The sequence below is a fragment of the Jaculus jaculus genome, chromosome 16 (genome assembly GCF_020740685.1).
Source record: "Jaculus jaculus isolate mJacJac1 chromosome 16, mJacJac1.mat.Y.cur, whole genome shotgun sequence".
NCBI classification, from domain to species: Eukaryota; Metazoa; Chordata; class Mammalia; order Rodentia; family Dipodidae; genus Jaculus; species Jaculus jaculus.
In genome coordinates this window covers 25,373,296-25,395,517 of record NC_059117.1, presented here as the reverse complement: position 1 = coordinate 25,395,517, position 22,222 = coordinate 25,373,296, and the positions used below count along the sequence as shown (strand labels likewise).

General features: G+C 41.5%; 1 protein-coding gene across 5 annotated transcripts in view; it reads left to right on the top strand.

The window, feature by feature from the left end:
* The window catches only part of Dock4 (dedicator of cytokinesis 4), a 478,789-nt gene that overhangs the window by 276,036 nt on the left and 180,531 nt on the right, over nucleotides 1-22,222 (top strand). For all 5 annotated transcript variants that reach the window (XM_045135544.1, XM_045135547.1, XM_045135546.1 and 2 more), the window contains exon 13: nucleotides 15,085-15,210. In XM_045135544.1, coding sequence (XP_044991479.1) covers nucleotides 15,085-15,210 — 126 coding nt within the window. The remainder of the gene's footprint in view (nucleotides 1-15,084; nucleotides 15,211-22,222) is intronic.

Genomic DNA, 22,222 nt, shown 5'->3' with positions numbered 1-22,222 from the left:
TATTATTAACAACTTCCATGATTTTGAATGATATCCCATGGTAATACCATCCCTCCCCCCACTGTCCCCTTTGAAACTCCATTCCCCATCATATCCCCTCCTCCTCTCAATCAGTCTCTTATTTTGATGTCATGATCTTTTCCTCCTATTATGAGGGTCTTGTATAGGTAGTGGCCTCTTTCAGTGAGTAATAGCAAAAACTTGGTGAATATTATTTGTGTCCTAACAACCCAACAAAACCAACCATTGAAGCAAAATAATATATAGTTAATTATGTGCTTTAACTGGAAAAAAGCAACTTGAAATTATGTAAGCTGTTATTTACACTGAATGCTTTGTTTTGAGAATATGATTTTTAAAGCCCCTCCAATAGAGATGCTTGTATTACAGTCTAACTGGCCTTACAATTAGCAGAACCAGGATTGAAATCGAGATCGCCTTATTCTTTCAGACTAATAAACTCTGCTAGTCCAGAATGACCCACCGACTCAGGGACAACATACAGAAGCTTTGTGGTTCTGTTCAGCTATGAGTGAGTGTCCATTGCTCATACACAGCCACACTGCAGTCTGTAAGAGGTAGTGTTATTGTTACCTCTTTGTTGCTGGGACAGACCCCAGATCAGCAGCAGCTTATGGGAAGAAAGGGTTTATTTCAGGCTTACAGATTCCTGGGGAAGCTTCATCATGGTGGAGGACGCTGGCTCACCTTGTCGTACGTTCATAGAACAGGGTAAATAGCCAGCACCAGCGAAGAAAAGCTGACTCCAAACCACACCTTAGGGCTGCATCAAGATCCACCTCCAGTAACACTTCCTCCAGCAGAGCTGTGCCTGCTGGAGACTTAAGTAGGAAGCTTATTCTCACTCAGAAATACCTAAGGCGATGGGAGACATTTGTAACCAAACCACCACAGGCAGTGAGGGCAGCCTCCACCTGCTCACCAGAGTTGGATAGGTACTTTGGGTTTTATTCCACCCATATGGACATTTGATTTGGACACAGTCCTATGTCTCCTACTAAATAAGAGACTTGGGACACTCACAATTGAAAGCAGAATTAAAAGGACAAAAACCTATGAAGCGATAGAAGGGATAGATAAGTGAGTGCCACATGCATGGTGGCTTGTACGTGTAATTCAGCCGCCTTGGCAGGCAAGAGGATGGCTGCACATTTGAGGCCAATCTGGGCTACGAAGTGAGACCCTGTCTCAAGAAAACAAGGGAGGGAGGGAAGAACAGAGGAAAGGACGAAGAGAAGAAGGGAGGAAGGTCATTTCTCGGTAAAATAATAGAACTGTTGCTACTTCAGCCCAACTCACTCGTTCTGTTCTCAGCCCACTGCTGTATCTTCATCCCACTGACCCTGCTTTGATTGTGGAAGGTCCGTGAGGCCTGTGCTCTCCATCTCAGGAGGCACCGGTCACATGTGGCTGCTGAGTTCTAGCCTAGGACTGCACACTGACAGAGAAGTGATGTGATTGTTACCTAGTAACCAGTTTTCCCGACATGACACCATGGAATATATTTTGTATGAGTTCACGATGAAATGGCAACATTTTTGAAATACTGGTCAAATAAAATGCATGATTTAAATTAATTTTGTTTCTAGTGTATAGTGTGGAACCTAAGATGTTTTTCTTCCCTTTTGTACTTCATGTCCGCTTTCCATAGGTACTAATGACAGTTCCCAAGTTAGCATTCTCTGGCCTCCCCAGCCAGTTCATTTTACCTTTCCTCCTCCCTCCTGATTGTCCATAGAGAAAGATGGGCCAGATATAGCTTGCTCATTCTTCCCAAGTGTCCTATTACTCTTAATTTGTTTGCATTTTCTATGTGAATCAATCATTGTGGAACTGGCCTTGACCTTTGTTTGGGCTTCTCCCACGTGTTGCCGGATCTTCCTGTTGTCACCAATACATCCTCTCACGAACCAGAAGGTGGGATGGCTGCAGTCCACATCTCTCTCGCCCCCAAGTCTTTCTCCTTTGAAGTCAGCATCTCACACCAGCCCAAGCTGACTTGGAGCTCTCTCTTTCTCCTTTTAATAGGCCTCATGCCAAATAAAACTTCCAGTGGTTGAGTTCTTTAAATATGTTGGTGGGCAGACACGGCATAGATCGCTGAGCTGATGCCCAGTTGTCTGTTGGGTGATGTTGAAGTGGTGGTGATGATGCTGATGGGCTTTGATCAGTATTCCCAAATAGAGTGTATTTGTTTTCTTTTCTTCTTTGACTGGGTATTTTTGTTTTGTTTTGTTTTGTTTTTGTTTTTCAAAGTAGGGTTTCACTCTAGCCCAGGCTGACCTGGAATTCCCTCTGTGGTCCCAGGCTGGCCTTGAACTCATAGTGATCCTCCTACTTCGGCTTCCCAAGTGCTGGGATTAAAGGCACGTTGCACCACGCCCGGTACTTTTTTATAAGGGAGGCAGAATTTCCCAGATTGTCCTGGCAATCACTTTGTAGCCCATTCTGGTGTTAAACTTTGAATCTTCCTGTCTCAGCCTCCTAAGGAGGTAGGATTAGTGGCTTGTGCTACCAAGTAGATTTCTATATGATGGATATTACTTTTAAAGCCTCTTTCAGGAGTCAGGGTTCAGGTAAAACCAGACCACAGATTCAGTACTGCTTATGGACAAGAACCATCTCTTATCATAATAAGGTACTTAGGAATTTTGCCTCTGCAAGCAAAATAACCTAGGTTTGAATCACTGGGGATAATAGGAGTATCGTCCTCCAAGAGTTATCGAGAGGGTTAAAAAAGAAAATGTATGCAAAGCATTTGTTATAGGGGGTAGCTTTACTATTGATTGCGACTTTTGCAACTATTGTCTGGAATATCCTACTCTTTTCTCTTATGTTACCTGTTTTCTTTTTTTTTTTTTTCTTAAATGTGATTTATTCTCTTCAAGGAAGACTTTTAGAATAATAGTTGTCATTGAAATGACCCTTTCCATGCTTTGTTTCTTCCATCTTCTCCCTGCAGAATTGTTAGCTAATATCTCTTCCTTGTTCCCTTTCGTTTAATTACTTGTGCTTGTGAGTAATGCATTCATTCCAGGAGAAAAGGGTGGAGCCTCCTTCCTTGGGCAGTTCCTTACATGTCTCATGTCCCTTTTCAGTGTGATTCACAGACAGATCACTCCACCTTCCTGGAACCCTGAGTGAGACCAACTCATTCCCTCAATCTTTCTTATCTTTTTAGTTTGATTGCTAGCTTTGGGGAAAGCGAAAGGCACCTTTATAACCAAGAGCGCTATAGGAAGGCCTTCTCCTCGTGGGAGGGTCCATCACATTTTGATGCCTCCTGTGACACTTGGGTTCCTAGGCAGGGTACCTGGCTTCTGCTACAGAGCCCTGTTGACTCACCTGTCCAGGAAACCTCAGCCCCATTCCACATTCTTCCCTCAAGCTTTGAGTCCCAGTCAGGTCTACTCAGCCAGTACCTATGCGACTGTGACTCTACTGGTCCTGAGCCCTTCACATAAGTACTGCACGCTAATCGGTTATGCCACTGGAGCTTCCCTTACAGCTTCACTATTGAATGGGAGGTGCTCTGATGACTTACTTAAAATAGTAGAGGCAACGAAAATACCAGAAACTGGAGTGGCACATTGCGGGGGGAGGGGCTAGTCTTCAGCTATCACAAGGTTAGCTATGTTGCCTTCTGCTGTTAATTTCTTGGACTGCAGAATTGTTGATTAAATGCAGTGTAGCCAAATGATTTTTTTTGGGGGGGGGAGTTGAGTTCAATCTAAAAAGTACCTGCCTTTTCCCTATTATCTTCTTGTTATTCCTTGGTCATTAGTGCTTTAAAAAAAAAAGTAGTGCTTTAAGATTACTTTGAAACAGGCTATACCAGCTAATTTCCAACTCCTTATGCTTCACTGATATCCTCCCATCTCCTGGAGGTGTAATCTTGTCTGTATAACAGATAAAGGGTTCAGCTAGTTAACTGGGAATTCCTCTCTACCCTAAGACTTGTGTTGTCAAGGAACATTATCTGCTGTCTTTGTTGAGCTTAGAAACTAGAAGAAAATAGCAAGTGATCCATCTAACTTTGAAAGTTAAAAATTCATCAGTTGCATTAAATAATTTGCAATTTTTAAAGTTGTGCTACATGGCTATTTTGAAATCTTAAAAGTGATCTTGAAATATTTGAAATTCTAAAAATGTTTATTAAAATAAGCCTGGTTTAGGTTTGTCAAGCAAATGGTTATTGTAAATGTCACTTCTGGTAGATAGTAGTTGAATTCTAGGAATGTGGAATTAGACGGAATGAGTATGATTTACTGAAGCAAATCCAGCCTTAAGATTTATGGTATATAAAAATCACTGGCAATGATTCATGATATGTTACAAGAAACAAACGGTTTCTTGCCATCTTTTTGTTTATGAAATATTATAGTTTACACATATAGCGTGTAACCAAAAGAAGTCATATTTGCTACTCAGGCAACTTTCTGGAATCCTCTTTTTGCTTTAGTGAGCTGAGTTCCATGGTTTTATTTTGCCAACTGCCTTCTAACCCCCATAGGATAGTTTCAGGAATTACCTACATACAGGGAAAGCAGCTTAGCACTGTGTGTGTTCTCCATAGTAGCCTTCACTTGGCTATTAAAATTGGGCTTTTGGAGTATTAGGTTATAGGGGTTTTTTTTGTGTGTGTGGTTGGCAGTCCCAGCCACATGCCAATGTAGCACTCAATTTAGTGTTATAGTTGTTGAACTTGGGTTTTATCAGTGCCCCTGATTGTTGACCATTGCACTTAGAAACTGTTTTCTGAGTGCATTAAGATCAAAGCAGTACTTATTGGCACCACCTATTGGCAAGAAATATAGCATGTTACAGTTTTGTTTATTTTGGGAATTTCCTAAGTATTAAACCATGTTCTCTCTTTAATTCTCTTGGAGTTGTTTTACGGTCAACTAATTCTACATGTAACAAGAGGGACAAGAGTGTGAAAAAGTACAAACTTCCCAAAGGTGAACACATTGCCCCATGGGCTTGATCTTTGCCTCCCAGGTGACAAACACAGCCACTCGATTCAGTTTTACTGAGTTAATTCTTTTTTGTTTTGTTTTGTTTTTTGGAGGCAGTGCTTTGCTCTAGTCCCGGCTGACCTGGGAGTCTCCGTGTAGTCTCAGGGTATCCTCCAACTCACGGCCATCCTTCTACCCCTGCCTCCCACATGCTGTGATTACAGGCGTGCACCACCACATCCAACCTAGTATAACTCTTCAGGAGTACATCATGCTCCTGACTTGTATGTAAGTGTGCACACCTGTACATGTATACATGTGATATACACATGCCCGGTTGTGTGATGCACATGTGCATTTTGTTTTCTGAACGATGCTTTTTCACCCCTATCCATTTCAGGATATAGCAGCACAGCCAGTGTACAGTTAGCAAATTCAGAAGTCATCACTGATAAAATACTGCTTCTGATTGGATTTTTGACAATTATTAATTTCTGACAATTTTCTCAATATCCTTGTAACAAAAAAAAACAACATGCAACACATGTGTCACATGTGTCATATCTTTTGTTTCCATGTTCAAAACCCTTCTTCTGGCATGGCTAAAAGTGTAGCTCAAAACATGATACTAAATTATATTCTAAGGTATTTTTAAAGTTTTATACAGTAGTAAAAAAAAAATCAAAACAAGGCTGGAGATAAGGCTTAGTGGTTAAGGTGCTTGCCTGCAAAGCCAGAGGACCCAGGTTCAATTACCCAGGTGCATTACCTTGTGCATCTTTAAGCCAGATGTACAAGGGGGTACATGCATCCAGAGTTCGTTTATAGTGTCTGGAGGCCTTGGCATGCCCATTCATATCCCCCCCCCATCTCTCCCCTTCCATCTTTCCCTCCCTCCCTCCTTCTTTCTCTTTCTCAAATAAATAAATAAAAATAATTTAAAAAAAAAAACCTAATGTCAACCAGGTATGGTGGCTTACACCTTTAGTCCCAGCACTCGGGAGGCAGAGGTATAAGGATCACTGTGAGCTCAAGGCCAGCATGGGACTACAGAGTGAGTTCCAGGTCAGCCTAGGGTAGACTAAGACCCTACCTTAAAAAAACACAATTCTAACCTCAACTTGTAGACTAATAAAAGTAGTGATTAGAATTTAATATTAGTTTTATTTACTTATTATATTTTTATAATTTTGAGAGCTTGTTTGGAGGTTCTAGCAGGGGAGTACAGCTACTCACATACCCTTGACCGAAGACTGGTCCTTCTCTACTTGGGGAAGGTCATCTTTTTCAACAGAGTGCACAGCTTTGGGAGGGACACGCCTGGAGTGATGAGGGAGGAAGGGGACACCCACCAGCCAGGTCAGCCAAATCAACCCTGGCAATCAATGGAGTGACACATGTCACTCAGATCGCCCTCACATCCTAATCTTATAATTTTGATATGATCACAAAGAACACTGTTTGAAAGATATACTACATATAAAAACATACAAATATTTCAGTGAGTTAAAAAATTAAGTGGTAACTTATAGTCAGTCATATATGCTGTTGCAGGGAAGGGGAAATATCTTTTTCTCGCCCATAACTGATCCCCCTATAACTAAAGAAAGTCTCAAAGATTTATTTAATGTGTGATGATATAGGATCCTTCATCAGAAAATGGAGTCTTGAAAAAGTACCTTCATGGTTTTTCAGTAAGTTTAGTAAAGAAAGGCAAGTCATGGAAAAATAAGGGATAAAATGCATGCTCTAGTAATAATAAACTGGGGAAAACTTAGCAAGGCCTGCTTGTTCATGTTTTGCTTTAAAAAAAAAAAATCTCCTTGGACCGGAGAGATGGGTTAGTTGTTAAGGCGCTTACCTGCAAAGTCTAAGGACCCGTGTTTGACTCTCCAGATCCCACATAAGCCAGATGACAAAGATGAGGCAAGCACAAGGTCGCAATTGCCCACTAGGTGGCACAAATGTCTGGAGTTCAATGGCAGTGGCTGAGGCCCTGGTGTGCCAATTCTCTCTCTCTCTCAAATAATAATAATTTAAAAAACAAGCTCTTCATTTTCAGATAGGAATGCTGTACACTAGCCATAAAGGGAACATGACTTATGAGGGCCTTAGGACCTGCTTCATGGGAGAAGGACAGGGAAGATCGGCTAGGCCACCTCACACGTTATGTCTCCATCTACCCAAATCCATTATGTTTGGGTAGCATGTCCTGAATGCCATCACTAGGCTATACACACATTTGTATGAAATTATTTCCAGCCAGTAGATTCTTACATGCCTGGTGTCATAAAAAATAGACAATAATATTTACTGTAAAATAAGTCCACAAAACCCTTTGTACCCTGACATAACTCAGTTTGTGCCTTGAAATGTTGACATCCTAAATCACAATAAGAATGAGACTTTAAAATAAGAACACTCATTTAGACAAAAAGGAAATGTGAAAGTCCTCCAAATGGTTTCATCCACCAAATGAGCTTGGCTTCTCTCCAGCTCCCATCTCTAACCAGCAAATTTCTTTTCTGGAAAAGAATCAATAGAGGAAATAATTTTGGTTGTCTGTCATGTCCTTTCATTTGACATGCCTTGATTTATGTGTTGTTCAAATCTTACTGTCTCTGTAAGTCTGAGCCATAGGCTAACTCCTTCTGAGAAAACATGAAGGCCTTCCCCTCACTATGAAAATTAAAAGTTAGGAGATTTTTGGACCAGCACTTATACCCACCAGACAATTTCTTTGTGCCTTCTTCTGCATTTTAGAAGGTAGGCTCCCTAATGGGAAAGGGCTCACACTTAAAAAGATTGCAAGAAGGTGATTCACAGACCTCTTAGGTTATCCTTAGTGATGTCAAACTTGTGTACTGAGTTTGTTTAGCTTATCCAGTAGAAAGTGATAGGGAAAATGTGGGGTTCCCTGTGTTTTCAGTTCCTAGTCAAAAAATATTATTTCTCACAGGAAGGTATAAGCTTCCAGCAGTTGTTATCCCTATAAACTCAGTGTGGTGATTTGATTCAGATGTCCCCCCAAAATGTAGGTGTTTCTGAATGCTAGGTTCCCAGCTGATGGAGATTTGGGAATTAATACCTCCTGGAGGGAGTGTACTGTTGGGGGACAGGCATATGGGTATTATAGCCAGTTTCCCCAAGCCAGTGTTAGGCACACTCTACCTTCCTATTATCTCCCTTATATGGGCCAGGAGGGTAATGTCCACCCTCTGTTCATGCCGTTGTTTTTCCCTGCCATTGTGGAGCTTCCCCTCAAGCCTATAAGCCAAAATAAACCTTTTTTCCCACAAGCTGCTCTTGGTTGGGTGATTTCTACTACCAATGTGAACCTGACTGCAACAGTAATAGTGGTGCTGAGAAATGGGATTGCTGCTACACACCTGACTGTGTGGCTTTGGCCTTTTGGAGTTGATTTTTAAAACGAATGTGGAAGGATTTGAAACCTTGGCCTAAGAGATGCCTTACAGTGCTGTAAGTACAACTTGATGGACTATTCTGGTCAGAATTGAAAGACCTGAATGGAGTAAGAACTATGGACTGTGAGGTTTGGCTTATGAGGGTGAGAAAAAGCTTTGCTTGGACTGGCCTAGCAGTCTGTGTGAGAAGCTTGCTCTTATGCCCGTGTCCTGAGAAGTTGTGCAGGGTTGCTCTGCATAGAAATGAACTGGTGTTAGCAGAGGGATATGGCACAGAAAGAAAATTATTTGGGTGAACTGCTGCGTGTTCAGCTGTAATTGAGAGATTACAACCTTTCAGATTGGACCAGCTGACCTGTACTAGGGCAATGGGAAAAATGGAAACTCTTTTGAAGGGGCCTGAGTGCTCAAGGAGTATCCTGCTCTTCAAAGTCTGCTATATTTCCCCCTGAATTACAAATTGTCATCCTGGTATTATGGAGCATAGGAAATACAGGAAAGAGAGGGTCCTTGAGTTTTCAGTGCAGTCTTGTGTTTTGGAAATGGCCATAGGCAATGTGAAGCAGGTTTGCTGGATGCCTGCATGGAGACCTCCATAGGCCCATGAGGATGAACCGTGGCGTGCAGTGGAGACCCAGTGGAGATGCCGGGACCACGAGATGGCTGCCTAGGAGAGCTGCCAGCCCCGGATGAAGTTTTCCAGTATTGTGAGTAACATAGCTGGTAGGGCAGAATTGGAACTCCAGAGACTTGTTGCTGGTTAGAATTATCAGACTTGGAGATTTGTCACTGATAGAGTTGTTGGACTTGGAGCTACAGAGTTTGGTGTTTGCCCTGTTTAAATCATGTATTGCTTGAGTATTTCTTTGTTATGCCTGATGTCATCTTTTGCAGTGTGAATGTTTATTCTGTGTCATTATGGGTTTGGGGGGGGGGATTTTTTGGTATTATGGCTCAGTAAAAGATCTTGGACTATAGGGATGTATGAACATCATTTGAATTGATAAAAAAAAATTGTTTGTTTTTTGTTTGATTGACTGATTGATTGAATTTTGTTTTCTCCGTTTTTTTTTTTGTTTTTTTTTTTTTTTCAGGCAGTCTCATATATCTCTGGCTGGCCTCAAACTGAATTTGTAGCTACAGATGATCTTGAATTCCTGATCATCCTATCTCTATCTCATGTATTGAGATAACAGATGTGCACCATCACATCCAGCCTAAAAGAGTGTTTAGAGAACTGCATTTGGGGTTATGTTAAATCCATCAGTTAGGAGGCAGAGGTAGGAGGCCTACTATGAGTTCAAGGCCAGTCTGGGACTACACAGTGAGTTCTGGGTCATCATATGGGACCAGAATGAGACCCTATCTCAAAAAAATAAAAAAGAGTTTGGTTTTAACAGAAGCTAATTTGTTGATTTCATGGCTGTAAGGGATAAGTACAGAAGCTGTGGTCCAGTAGCATGCCATGAATTCCAGTGTTACTTTAGCAGCCTCTGCTAGCAATCTTGAGCACTTTGGGCCTGAAGAATTTTATGGAATTGGTGTCATCATTATCTTCAGAGATGAGACCCAAAGCACAGAGGCTTCACCACGGAGACAGGGTCTTGTGACTGTATAGAATGCTTCTAAAGCTGAACACTTAATACCACATATTTAGCAAATGTATTGCATGATTTTCCATTTCTGCATTGCTGTGTATTCATAGCTTCATGTTATTTGGTTCATTAGTGGCAAAATGGCTGATGTAGTCTAAAATTAATTCTAGCTGCTACTTATAAATCATGCTGCGCTTGCTGTTTTTAATATAAAAGTGCAGAATCTCGTGTATTTAAAAGGAACTATCCTATAAAGTGGGTGAGATTTAATTCTCATAAAATTAGAGCTATCAATAATCCAGCAGATACCAAACCTTTCTTTTGGAAATTATTCCTCCGTACAGTAAGGGTTATAATAAATAATGTGTTGTTTTGTGGCGGTCTCCACATTAATTAATGACTGTGCTTTTGTTTGAAATTATATACTAAGTCTTTATAATTAGGGCTTAAATGTCTAGGCTGATATGAAAGTTCAGTTTAATGATTACAGTTCTCCTGATAAGGGGAACATTTCTCCCAAAGCAGGTTCATTTTTGGTATTTGTTACTTTTCTTGCTGTGGTGACAAGATGCCTGAAAGAAACATCTTTTGGCTTGTGACTTAAGAGGGGATGCAGCCTGGCATGGTAGGAAGACATGGCTCATGGCTCCAAGAGATAGGTCACTGAACACTTCACATCCACAGCCAGGAAGCCAACAAGCACCTTGAACTACTGAGCTCTCTCTCTAACCATAACACTGAAATTTCAATCTGCTTCTTTAATTAATATTAAAGCTTATCAGGAAGCCTTATAAAATTCTTTGATTTGCTTTAAAATCCTTTCATTAACAGTTTTCTTCATATTCTTTCCATATATTCAATCCATCTGCCTTATAGGCTCTTACTGTTACCATTTCCTCAAAGGCAGCCATCCTGTTGCATACAACATCCTACGCTGTCTCCTACCTTCCTCTCAAGCTTTTAGTTACTGTCCCCCATAATGAGCATTTGAATAATGACAGGAATGCAGTAAAGAGTGCATATAAAATTTTGAAATTTTCTGGGTGTGGTGACGCACGCCTTTAATCCCAGCACTCAGGAGGATTGCTGTGAGTTCAAGACCACCCTGAAACTATACAATGAATTCCAGGTCAGCTTGGGCTACAGTGAAACCTCTACTTTGAAAAACAAAAAATAAAAAAAAAATTGAAATTTTATGGTCATCGCATCCTCAGAGATTGCAGAATGGCCTAAACATTGAAGTAGGTTGGCAAGGGGGAAGAAGAAAGAAGAAGAAAATGAACAAAAAAAAAAATGCTTTGTGAATATACCCTATGGCATAAATGACTAGACCTTTGAGGATAGAGCTAATCTGCAGGTAACTGGACTCTAAAAATACTGTTCTTTTTTCTTGAAGCTTCATTAAGATATCATAAATGGCCGGGCGTGGTGGGTCACGCCTTTAATCCCAGCACCCGGGAGGCAGAGGTAGGAGGATCGCCAAGAGTTCAAGGCCACCCTGAGACTACATAGTGAATTCCAGGTCAGCCTGAGCCAGAGTGAGACCCTACCTCGAAAAACCAAAAAAGAAAAAAAAAGATATCACAAATGAAAATTTTATATGTTTGCATTGTACAGTGTAATGTTTTGCTTAACTGTACATTGTGCAATAAATGGTTAAATGAAGATAGTTTATGTCGCCACATAGACCTGATTTTTGTGGAGACATCTAAAATCTCTAACTGAAATGTTGTGCGCTTTGGACAACTCTCCCTACAACCTGCTTTCTACTCTTGGCTTCTATCTACGAGTCAACTTCTTTCAAAGTAGTATATAAATATTTGTCCAGACTATTTTTTGTAGTTTCTTAGTCTTGTTACTTCTCATTGTTCTAATGACTCGTTTACCCAGACTCCTGATTGTGGTCATGATAACCAAGGACTGCTATAAAAATAGAATCAAGAGTTTCTCTGATTGAAAAACAAACAAAAAGTGTCGTGGTTCTTCTATGGGCTGATGTTTTTGGACTCACCCCTCTCTCCGTGTTCTGCTGTGTTCTGCTAAAACTATGCCCTCTCTGAGCTGTTTCTTCGTGTTGTGATTCTTTGTGGAAAACTTGGATGACTTAGGCAGATCGTGTATATTTTGGACAATCTCTCCATCCAGTTGACCATTCCAGTTCTTGACTGAGAGTTTTTCATTCCAGAGAAACCTGGTACAAATAGCTGTTCCTGTTATACCATCACCAGCTACTATCCCTAGACAGATATAAAAGTAGACAAATATAATTAGTTACATGCAGAGCTTAGTCAATATCTTTTTGAATTTTAGGGTCCACCCAATTCTTACACAATTCTCCTTCTTCCCATGCCGTTTTGTCAGTCCCTTCCTTTTTTTCACCAGCTGGCTGCCCCCTTTCAGCTGCCTCCTAAAATGGGTTCTTTCTATCTGTTTGCCCTGTCTCCTCTGTATGGACTTACTGTCTAAGACCATTGATATATTCCTCTGTTCCCTATTGTTCTCTCTCTCTCTCCATCCATTTATTTCCCTAAAGTATTTTTTTTTTCCTTTTCATATCTTCTTTATTTTCAAGATGCCAAATGTTTAACTAAATACTTCTCTCATTGTCTTGTCCTCTGAAAATAATTTACCTTGTTTTTCAAAATGAGTAGAAGAAGAGAATGGAGGAGGAGGAGGGAAAGATGGAGCGTGGTAGGGAGAGGAGGCTGCTGCCTAAATGAATGCTAGTACCTGCTGTGCGCGACAAGACTCCCCTCAGCTTCCCTCATGCTGACCATTGTCCTGAACAGCCTGATCGGATTTTGTTGCTTTCATCACTGTTGTTCTTCCAATTTTCCTTTATACTCGCCACATAAGGTTGCAGGCGTCTCAGGCCAGACCCTCCCAAGAGGAGTCCTAGTAAAATGATCGTCATTTGCAAAAGTCACAGTATGTCCAGAACTGCATTAAATACATCTTATTCTCCAAGAATTCTGGGATTTTTGAGCAGTACTCTCCTCAGTAGGGGGAACTGTTGTTAGGAAACTGCAATCCTGATAATGTAAGGATAGGTGAGTATACGGAAGGGAAAAGGACAGAAGAAGTAGGAGGACAGAGGCATCCACAAGTGGGGGAGGGTAGTGGAGAGGACGAGCTGGGGATACGTGGCTTCTAGGATGTAGCTTATAGACATGCTACTCTGTCTTCACTCTCTGCTCTGGGATTTGAAAAGAATCTGGTGCCACATGAAGTGTCCCAAAGCTGCATGGATACGTGCAGCCCCATCAAATCTTCTAGCTTTTTGTTCTCTACCCCATCCCATGTGTCTGTGGAAGGACACTGACCCTCTGTTCTACTGCGTTCAGCCTCGCAATGTCACGGAATGACTCAGGGTGGGGCAGGTTGGTAGAAGTGGTGAATGTGTCTGAGGTTCTGAATAGCTCCTGGACTTTATTCTCTCAGCCCTTGCCTGAGGCAGAGAATCCATTTGACACACATGTGCTGTGCACTTTCCTTCCTTCCCCTTTTGCTTTACCCAACCATACACGTTTATCGCTATCATGTATTTTTCTGGTACTATTAAGGGAGAGAAAAAGGGCATTTTGCCTTTCTTTTTCAACACAGTGTCTTTGTGGCCTTTGTTTTAGAGAGAATGCGGTACTGTTAAGTGGGTTATGGGAAGGAAAGGTCATGATGAGTGATAATATGGATTGACAACCCCTTGAGGACACATTCATTGTCTTCTTCACCTCGCCATCCAAATTCACTTTTCAGTTGAGTCCACATTAATAATGACAGAGTTTTAAAAAATAATTCACCTTTGCCAAGTATGGTGGCACATGTCTTTAATCCTAGCACTTGGAAGGCAGAGGTGGAGGATTGCTGTGAGTTCGAGGCCAGCCTGAGGTGACAAAGTAAATTTCACATCAGCCTGGGCTCGAGTGAGACCCTACCTCAAAAACTGAAAAACTAAAAATTAAAAATAAGTCACCTTTAACAGGTTTAATTTGCTATCACTGAGAGAGGTGAGAGACCTGCTTGGTCTTTCTTTTCTTGAAATGTTAAAAGAAGGAATTAAGAAGCTACAGGGAAGTGGTGTCTTTGAAGTATGCATATAAACATTTTCACATTAATTTCCTCTTTGGTAGTTCTTATCTCAGAATTGGGAAAATTATGCATGAAAAAATCATTCATCTTCTGCATATCCTACTGTGATAATGTCACAGTAATTGGGATAAAAAATTAAATTTTACTACTTTACTGAATAAATTTTCATTTGTTTGTCAAAGCATCCTGTAAACTACTAAATTCTCCTCAGTAGGAAACAATGCTTTCTTGAATGTCTACTCTGTTGCACAAAAATGTCATCTTACTTTTATTTTAATCACCATGGTTACTTAAATTATAAGAAAAGTCCTGATCAGTATTGTAAGAGTCCTTGAATTATGCTACTGTAAGATTGATTTATCTTCAAACTTTTAAAAAAATTTTGTTTATTTTTATTTATTTATTTATTTGAGAGCTAGAATGAGAGAAAGAGAGAATGGGCACGTCAGGGCCTCCATCCACTGCAAACGAACTCCAGACGCGTGCGCCCCCTTGTGCATCTGGCTAACGTGGGACCTGGGGACCCGAGCCTCGAACTGGGGGTCCTTAGGCTTCACAGGCAAGCGCTTAACCGCTAAGCCACCTCTCCAGCCCTATTTTCAAACTTTTGATATTTAATAAGTCACTATTCATAGGCCTTATATAATTGAAAAAAGTTAAAACTAGCTTTGGTCTCCTGATCTGTCATTTCTTGCTGGAGCAAGCATTGATTGGAATCTTCTTCTAGTAAGGGCTAAAAGAAGGATGGGGTGGCTGGAAACCAGCTGCCTCCTCTTAGTATTTCACTGAAGGTTTCTTCAGTTTCTGTGACCCGCCTTCTTCTAATTGGAAAACTCAGATGCTAATATGGGAAAGAATTACTTACATACCATCCCTACAGTTTCTGTTGATTATATATGAATAGAAACCTTTAGCTTAGCACTTGCTGAAACACTTCACTGCCCCTTATTCTACTCCTTTTCTTCTGGTCTTCACATGAGTGTCTCTCCTTTGTTTCAGGATTAGCAGTTTCCCTCCAGCTCTTGCACGGAGACATTGAGCAAATCAGAAGAGAATATTCATCCGTGTTTTCTCATGGAGTATCCATAACAAGGAAGTTGGGTTTCTCTAATATTATCATGCCTGGTAGGTGACCTGGGATGTGCCAAAATGCTGAATTGTGCACACATTGCCTGTTTTTGATATTTAAGAAAATTTTCAAGCTGTCAGCTTTGAGGAGTTTACATGGGACATTGTGACAAATGAGGTATGTGATGACAAGTGAATTGAGAGTGTAGAACTTTACATCCTGATTAGTGGAGGGTGGAAACTTATGATGGCCATGATTCTATTTCATTTATGACCATGAAAATCCCCCAAACCAAGGCATTATCCAGAAAATATTCCATCCTTCCGTGGAACGTGCTGCGATCACAGGGATATCCTTCAGGTAAGAACAGTTACCAAGCAACAGTTGGCCTTTCTTGGAGGGTTTTTCATATTCATGCATATCTGTATGTAAATAAGCAGCCATATGTAAATACCATATGTCTTTCTACACCTTTTGTAGATCTGCTGTGTATATAATTCAAAACTGTATTAGTGCCCAGAAAAGACTCCTCCAAAGTGTTTGTTTTCTTAATGGAAAAGGTTAGGAGACTCACAGTGTAAAATCAATGCCAAGTTCACTGAAACTGATGAATTTTGCAGTGAGTTGGTCATAATCTCTTAACCAAAATGAATTTTTAAAAGCATATTGCTTTATAATCTTGTGGTAGGGTAGGGCTTTCTTTGTATTTCCATGCATAGTCGGAGAAACTGGGTGAGAATGTGTCCTTGGTAGACAAAAGATGTTCAATTTAGCCTAACGTGGACTAGCTAAGGCTACAGACAGACATCAACTGAGCATCAGTTTTATGCCAGAGCCACAACTGAAAATAATTGATTCACTGATTCTAGATATTTTGTGGGTACTTCTTATGTGCCAAAGCATTTTCCCAGGTACTGGAGATAACACTGTGAAAAAATACAACAAGACCCTTCTGAAGCTCACTTTCTCATAAGGAAACTCATAACATATGTGTAACTAAGTCCTGTGCTCAAGTGTGATGAATGCTAAGGGTATGAGGAATAAGGAAAGGGCTCAGGAAGGTCCAAAGCAGTAGTGAGGTGAAGGATTGAAACTGCAGGAAGATAAGAAAGACAGGTGAGCAGGTGAGTGTAGAGACATAAAAAACGTGAGGGTTCTGTGCAGAGAAAAACAATATTCTAGGCAGAGGAAATGAGTGCAAAGGTCCTGAGGCAATAGTAGGATGCTGGACATTTTACAACAAATTCAACGTGGCCCAAATGGAGTGATGGCAATGGTCCAGGGAGAGAGAGAGAAAATCACATGAGACCTTGTGTCTACCACACCAGACATTTTGGCTTTTATTCAGAATGAGGAAGGTGGCAACTAGAGATCTTCCAGGAGGCGCGTAACAAACTGGCTTTCACTGTGGCTGCTGTGTGGAGGCTACAGTTGGAAAGAGAGAAGGAATGAGTCAGGTGAAATGCAACAGAGTGCGACTGAGGCTCTGAGCAAGAAGTTACTAGAGCTCGAGAGAGTAAGACCCGTCCAGTCCACAGGGCTAGAGCAGGAAGAAAGAGACACACCAGAGTCTGTAAGGGGCTCAGATGTACATACAGATGTATGGGATCCTTCTCGCTGAAGAGACATTATTGCCAATCTCCTGGAGAGGTGACATCGGAGCAGGGTCCTCAGAGCTGAGGACTTCAGGACCTCATCCCTAAGTTGTGCTGTCCTCTGTGCAGGCATCAAGCACCAGTTCAAATTCCCATTTTTAGTATTTTTAAAATTTATTTCCTGGCGTGCATGGGCACTGCAGGGTCTCATGCTGCTGAAAACAAATGCCAAACACATGCATCTGGCTTTAAGTCAGTGCTGGGGAGTTGGCCCTGGTCTGGCAGGCTTTGCAAGCATGTGCCTATAATCAGTCTGCCTTCTCCGCAGCCCTAGATCCCAAGAGACGTCCACGGAGATGCTGAGGAGCACTCCTGCTTGGCAAGGCTGTAACTCCAATGCCAAAAGGAAACCTTAGGCCGACAAACTTTAAGTACCTAAAATTAACAGAATTTTATGGGAGAAGAGACTTTTTTTTTTTTAATTTTATTTATTTATTTGAGAGCGACAGACACAGAGAGAAAGACAGGTAGAGGGAGAGAGAGAGAATGGGCACGCCAGGGCTTCCAGCCTCTGCAAACGAATTCCAGACGCGTGCGCCCCCTTGTGCATCTGGCTAACGTGGGACCTGGGGAACCGAGCCTCAAACTGGGGTCCTTAGGCTTCACAGGCAAGCGCTTAACCGCTACGCCATCTCTCCAGCCCAGGAGAAGAGACTTTTAAGAGCTGAGGATATGGTTCAGTGGGGAAGAGAACTTGTTACATGAAACCTAATTTGATCCTTAGCATCCATGTCAAAAGATGGGCCACACATAACTGTATCTACAGCACTGCAAGGGACAGAGGCAACAGGATATCTGGGGCTGACTGAGAAGCCAATCTAACCAAGAAAGGTTGAGTGACAGACCTTGTCTTGAAATAAGGAGGCAATAAAGCAATAGAAGAGGGCGCCTGAAGCCCTCCTCTGGCCTCCACATGCATACTCACGGGACACTTAACACCTTCACACATGCGTTCATATAGCATACATGCATGTGTATGTGTGCATGTGCACTCACACACACGACCTACACAGAAGCCTTTTAAAACCTCTAAATTTAAAAGCTAAAAACAAAAGAGTTTGTCAGCTGAACAGTAGTAAACCAAAGATGCTGGAGCTGTAGAACTTTCATTCTGTTTCCAGGAAGAGGAGCTGTGTTGACACGGGTTTCCATCAGTGAACTTTGATTGTATCTGTCCTTCCTTGTGGGTAGGCTTCTCCCGTTCCTTCTCTTACCTTTCTGCCTTTGTCCTCAATTGTCGTCTTCAATGCCATCTTTCTGTCTGGGCCTCCTACCTAACCTCAAAGTGGGCTTAAGCTCTGCTCACCACAGGTTCTCTGACATGTCCTGTCCTTATTTTTATAAATGAAGGAATGAATTTTTATCAGTCACCAAATTTTATTATAACAGGATCTCACCTTGGAGCTGGGGAGATAGCTAAGCCCATAAAGGACAAACTTGAGGACTCTGTCCTTCATAATGCATGTTACCACACCTACACACACACACACACACCTACACACACACACACACACACACACACACACACACACACACACACACAGGCTTGATGCCACACCTATCCGCCCTGAAGCACTGAGGAAACTGAGGGGGATGATTGTGATATTTTCTATCTGAACTACGTGATGAGACCCTGTCTCAAAAACAAATGTTTAAAAGAAATAGGAAAAAGAACTTTCTACTCTTTCATTTATATGTTAAAAGATGATAAATAGAATATTAAGTAGAGGTAGTCCTAAGTTCATCAGACCCTGCCCTCCACAACCAAGAAGAGGGAGAAAGAAAAAATGATAGGCCAAATGGAAGTCTGAAATTTGTATAGGTATTTTAAAAGAATGATACCCTGTGAGCTACTATTTAAGTCCCTATTTAAAGCCACCAGAAGTCCTATCTGACCAGCCACCTGGCCCAGCTCTGACACCCGGTGGAAGGATTTCTGCAAAGAACACCCAAAATGACTTCTGTTGCCACTGCACCATGTTGTGATCTCTTGACTGAAATTCATTCATGCAAGGAAGGCTGAGAGGAGAGTCTGAAAAGTTTCCTGAGATGACCTGACCCAGCTTGATGACCCAGCCTGCCTGAACATCTCACACTACTGTTGTCGAAAATGAGTGTTTATAGATCTGTTTACTTGGTGGCATGCTATTCAGTGTCTCTTGCAACCATTCATTATTTCCTTCAGTTGCTATAAATAACTGGTTATTTCCTCTTCAACAGAAAAGAAAAACATTCATCCCACTGGGAAGCAAATTGATGGGCAAATCTAATATAAAAAACATATTTAGAGCTGAATGTGGCCAGCTGCTAGAATTCTTCCTCTTGTTCTCTGGACAGTATCGTTGAGAAATGGAAAACGAAAGCAGGATGACACTTCTCTGGCTGAATAATTGTCGGGGAGGGTTTGGGCTCATGCAGCTTGTCTGGCTTTGATGATGGAAAGGAACTTTCTGGGGAATGAGGCTTGCTTCTGTCACCTGTAACGTACAATCCGTGCTGTCCAGGGAAACTGTCCTTCCAGGTACTGGTCTATGTGGTTGAGGACTACAAGAGAACTTTGTAAAACATACTTTATTCTTTCTTCTTCTCCTTTTCTTTAATTTACTGCTTTTCCAAACTAGATGGCAATGAGAATACAGATATGTACTTAAACAGCTGTGGACCGCTTTAAAACCTGGTATGTTGTCTCATGCCTGTAATCCCAGTACGTGGGAGACAGAGGCAGGAAGATAGGGAGTTCAGGCTCATCCTTAACTAGTGAGTTGAAGATGAGCCTGGGCCCTGTGAAGTCCTGTCTCATAAGTAAAATTATAAGACCTCCTCAGATTTTTTTTTAACGTTGGGAAACAGTCATGACTGCTGTCCTTTGCTGATCTCAGGCTTGTCGTTTCTCACCAGTGGCTGAGTAGAAAGAAAACTTGAATGCTTCCACAAGACAGTTTTAATGAACAACATTTCTGATCACAGTATTACAGACCTTCTGCAAGCATTAACCTCTCCTGTTATTTTCAGTTTGTCCTCGAGAGTTAATTTGTTCCAAAAGGGGTCAGGAAAGCTAAGGAGAGGCTTATACCAAGAGAACTAGTTTCACTGGATACTCATTGACTGCAAAATGCATGGTCTGGACTGGTAACAGGAATAGGCTTAGAGGTGTTATAAGAATCATAGTATATCATCGGCATTGCACTGTTTTATTTTTATTTGTTTAAAATATTTCTTATTTATTTTTTTGAGACAGAGAGATGACAAAGAGGTAGATAGTAAGAGACAGAGAGAATGCGTGCACCAGAGCCTCTAAGCTATTGCAAACACACTCCAGGTATATTCACCACCTGTGCATCTGGCTTTATGTGGGTACTGGGGAATCAATCCTGGGTCCTTAGGATTGGCAAGCAAACACCTTAAACCGCTGAGCCATATCTCCAGCCCTTCACTGTTTTTTTTAGTTTTTCAAGGCAGGGTCTTGCTGTAGCCCAGGCTGACCTGGGATTCACTATGTAGTCCTAGCATGGCCTTGAACTCATGGTTATCCTCCTGCCTCTGCCTCCTGCATGCTGGGACTAAATGTGTGTGCTGCCACACCTGGCTGGCTCACTGTTTTTTACATGGGAAGCCATGGAAGCAGAAATTCTTCCCTTGGTCTTGCTATTCTGCAAGCAGTCTCTTACCAACTGGTGTAAAAAGATGTCTGCTTCTGTACTTTCAAGCTGTCATAAAGTCCTCTTAAGCTTCTGTGGGTCAAGAATCAATCACTCAGTGCTTTGTGTTTTAAAATACCTAATTCCAGTGAGGCATGTCTATCACCATGACATAGAAGCCAAATACTAGTGATAGAAGAGCAAAAATTGTTAAGTTAGTATTCTCCCAATGAAATATAAGGTGAGCCCAAATTTAATTTAAAATTAACTAGTATCCACTATATAAAAAATAAGAAAAGGGGGTTGGAGGGATGGCTTAGCAGTTAAGGCACTTGCCTACATTGCCAAAGGACACAGGATCGATTCCACAGGACCCACATAAGCCAGATGCACAGATGGCATATGCCTCTGGAGATCATTGGCAGTGGCTGGGGGCCCTGGCATGCCCATTCTCTCTCTGTGTTTGTCTGTCTGTCTTTCAGTCTGTCTCTCTTTCTCCCTTTCACCCTCTCAAATAAATAAATCAAACTATAAAAATTTGAAAAAAAAATAAGAAAAGTGAGCCCAAATTTAATTTAAAATTAACTAGTAGCCACTAAATAAAAAAATAAGAAAAGGGGGCTGAAGGGATGGCTTAGCAGTTAAGGAGCTTGCCTGAAAAGCCAAAGGACCCAGGATTGATTCCCCAGGACCCATGTAAGCCAAATGCACAGGTGGCCTCTGGAGTTTGTGTGTAGTGGCTGGAAGCCCTGGTGTGCCCATTCTGTCTGCTTCCCTCCTCTCTCTCTCTCTCTCTCTCTCTCTCTCTCTCTCTCTCTGTCTCTGTCTCTGTCTCTGTCTCTATCTCTGAAATAAAAACTAAATTTAAAAAAGTAAGAATAAAAGAGTTCAAATTAATTCTAATAGTATAATTGATGCATCCAAAATATTGCAATAGGCAACCTTTATGAAAATTTTTGACCCAGGAGTGGTGGTGCATGCTTAAATCCCAGCACTCAGGAGGCAGAGGTAGGAGGATCGCTATGAATGCAAGGCCACCCTGAGACTACATAGTGAATTCCAGGTCAGCCTGTCCTAGAGTAAGACCCTATCTTGAAACCCCACCTCCACAAAGAACTCTTAGTTCTTCACTCTGTTTTTCAATCTCAGTCTTTGAAAGTCGGTGAATATTTGACATTTACAGCACTTCTCTTTACAGCCAAGTCACGCTTCAAGTACGCCACTGCCACATGTGGCGGCAGTTACTGTATTGGACAGCTTGCCCCTAAATGTCTAAACAGATCCTATGCAAAGCAGGCCCGTGCCATTAATGAGCACAAAGACAGTCGAAGTTTCCATTAGACATTTTGGAGCAAATTGACAAGTCTACAAGGTCATGGAAGGCCACACACCCCTAAACACTCACACAACCTAAACACTCATTCTTATTATAAGTTTATGATTCAAGACAAAGCTTTCTGCATCTCCATCATGGTCTCTCTACTTCATCTTTCTTGCCCGTACCCTGTTCCCCTGTAGACGTGCTCCCACAGAGTGATTGGTTAAACTGTCACTGTTGGTTAGTGAATCCATCATTAACACCTTCTAGTACTTTTTGTAGATCTTTGAAACTTCTAATCCTAAAAAGATTAAGAAAACCTGGCAGAGTGATAGGGAGAGGCACAGAGGCTGAGATTTCAGAGCTAGTTTTTGATTTTAAAAAAAGATTATTTATTCAACAAAGAAAGAGAGAGAGAGAGATGTGGTGGTGCATGCCTTTAATCCCAGCACTTGGG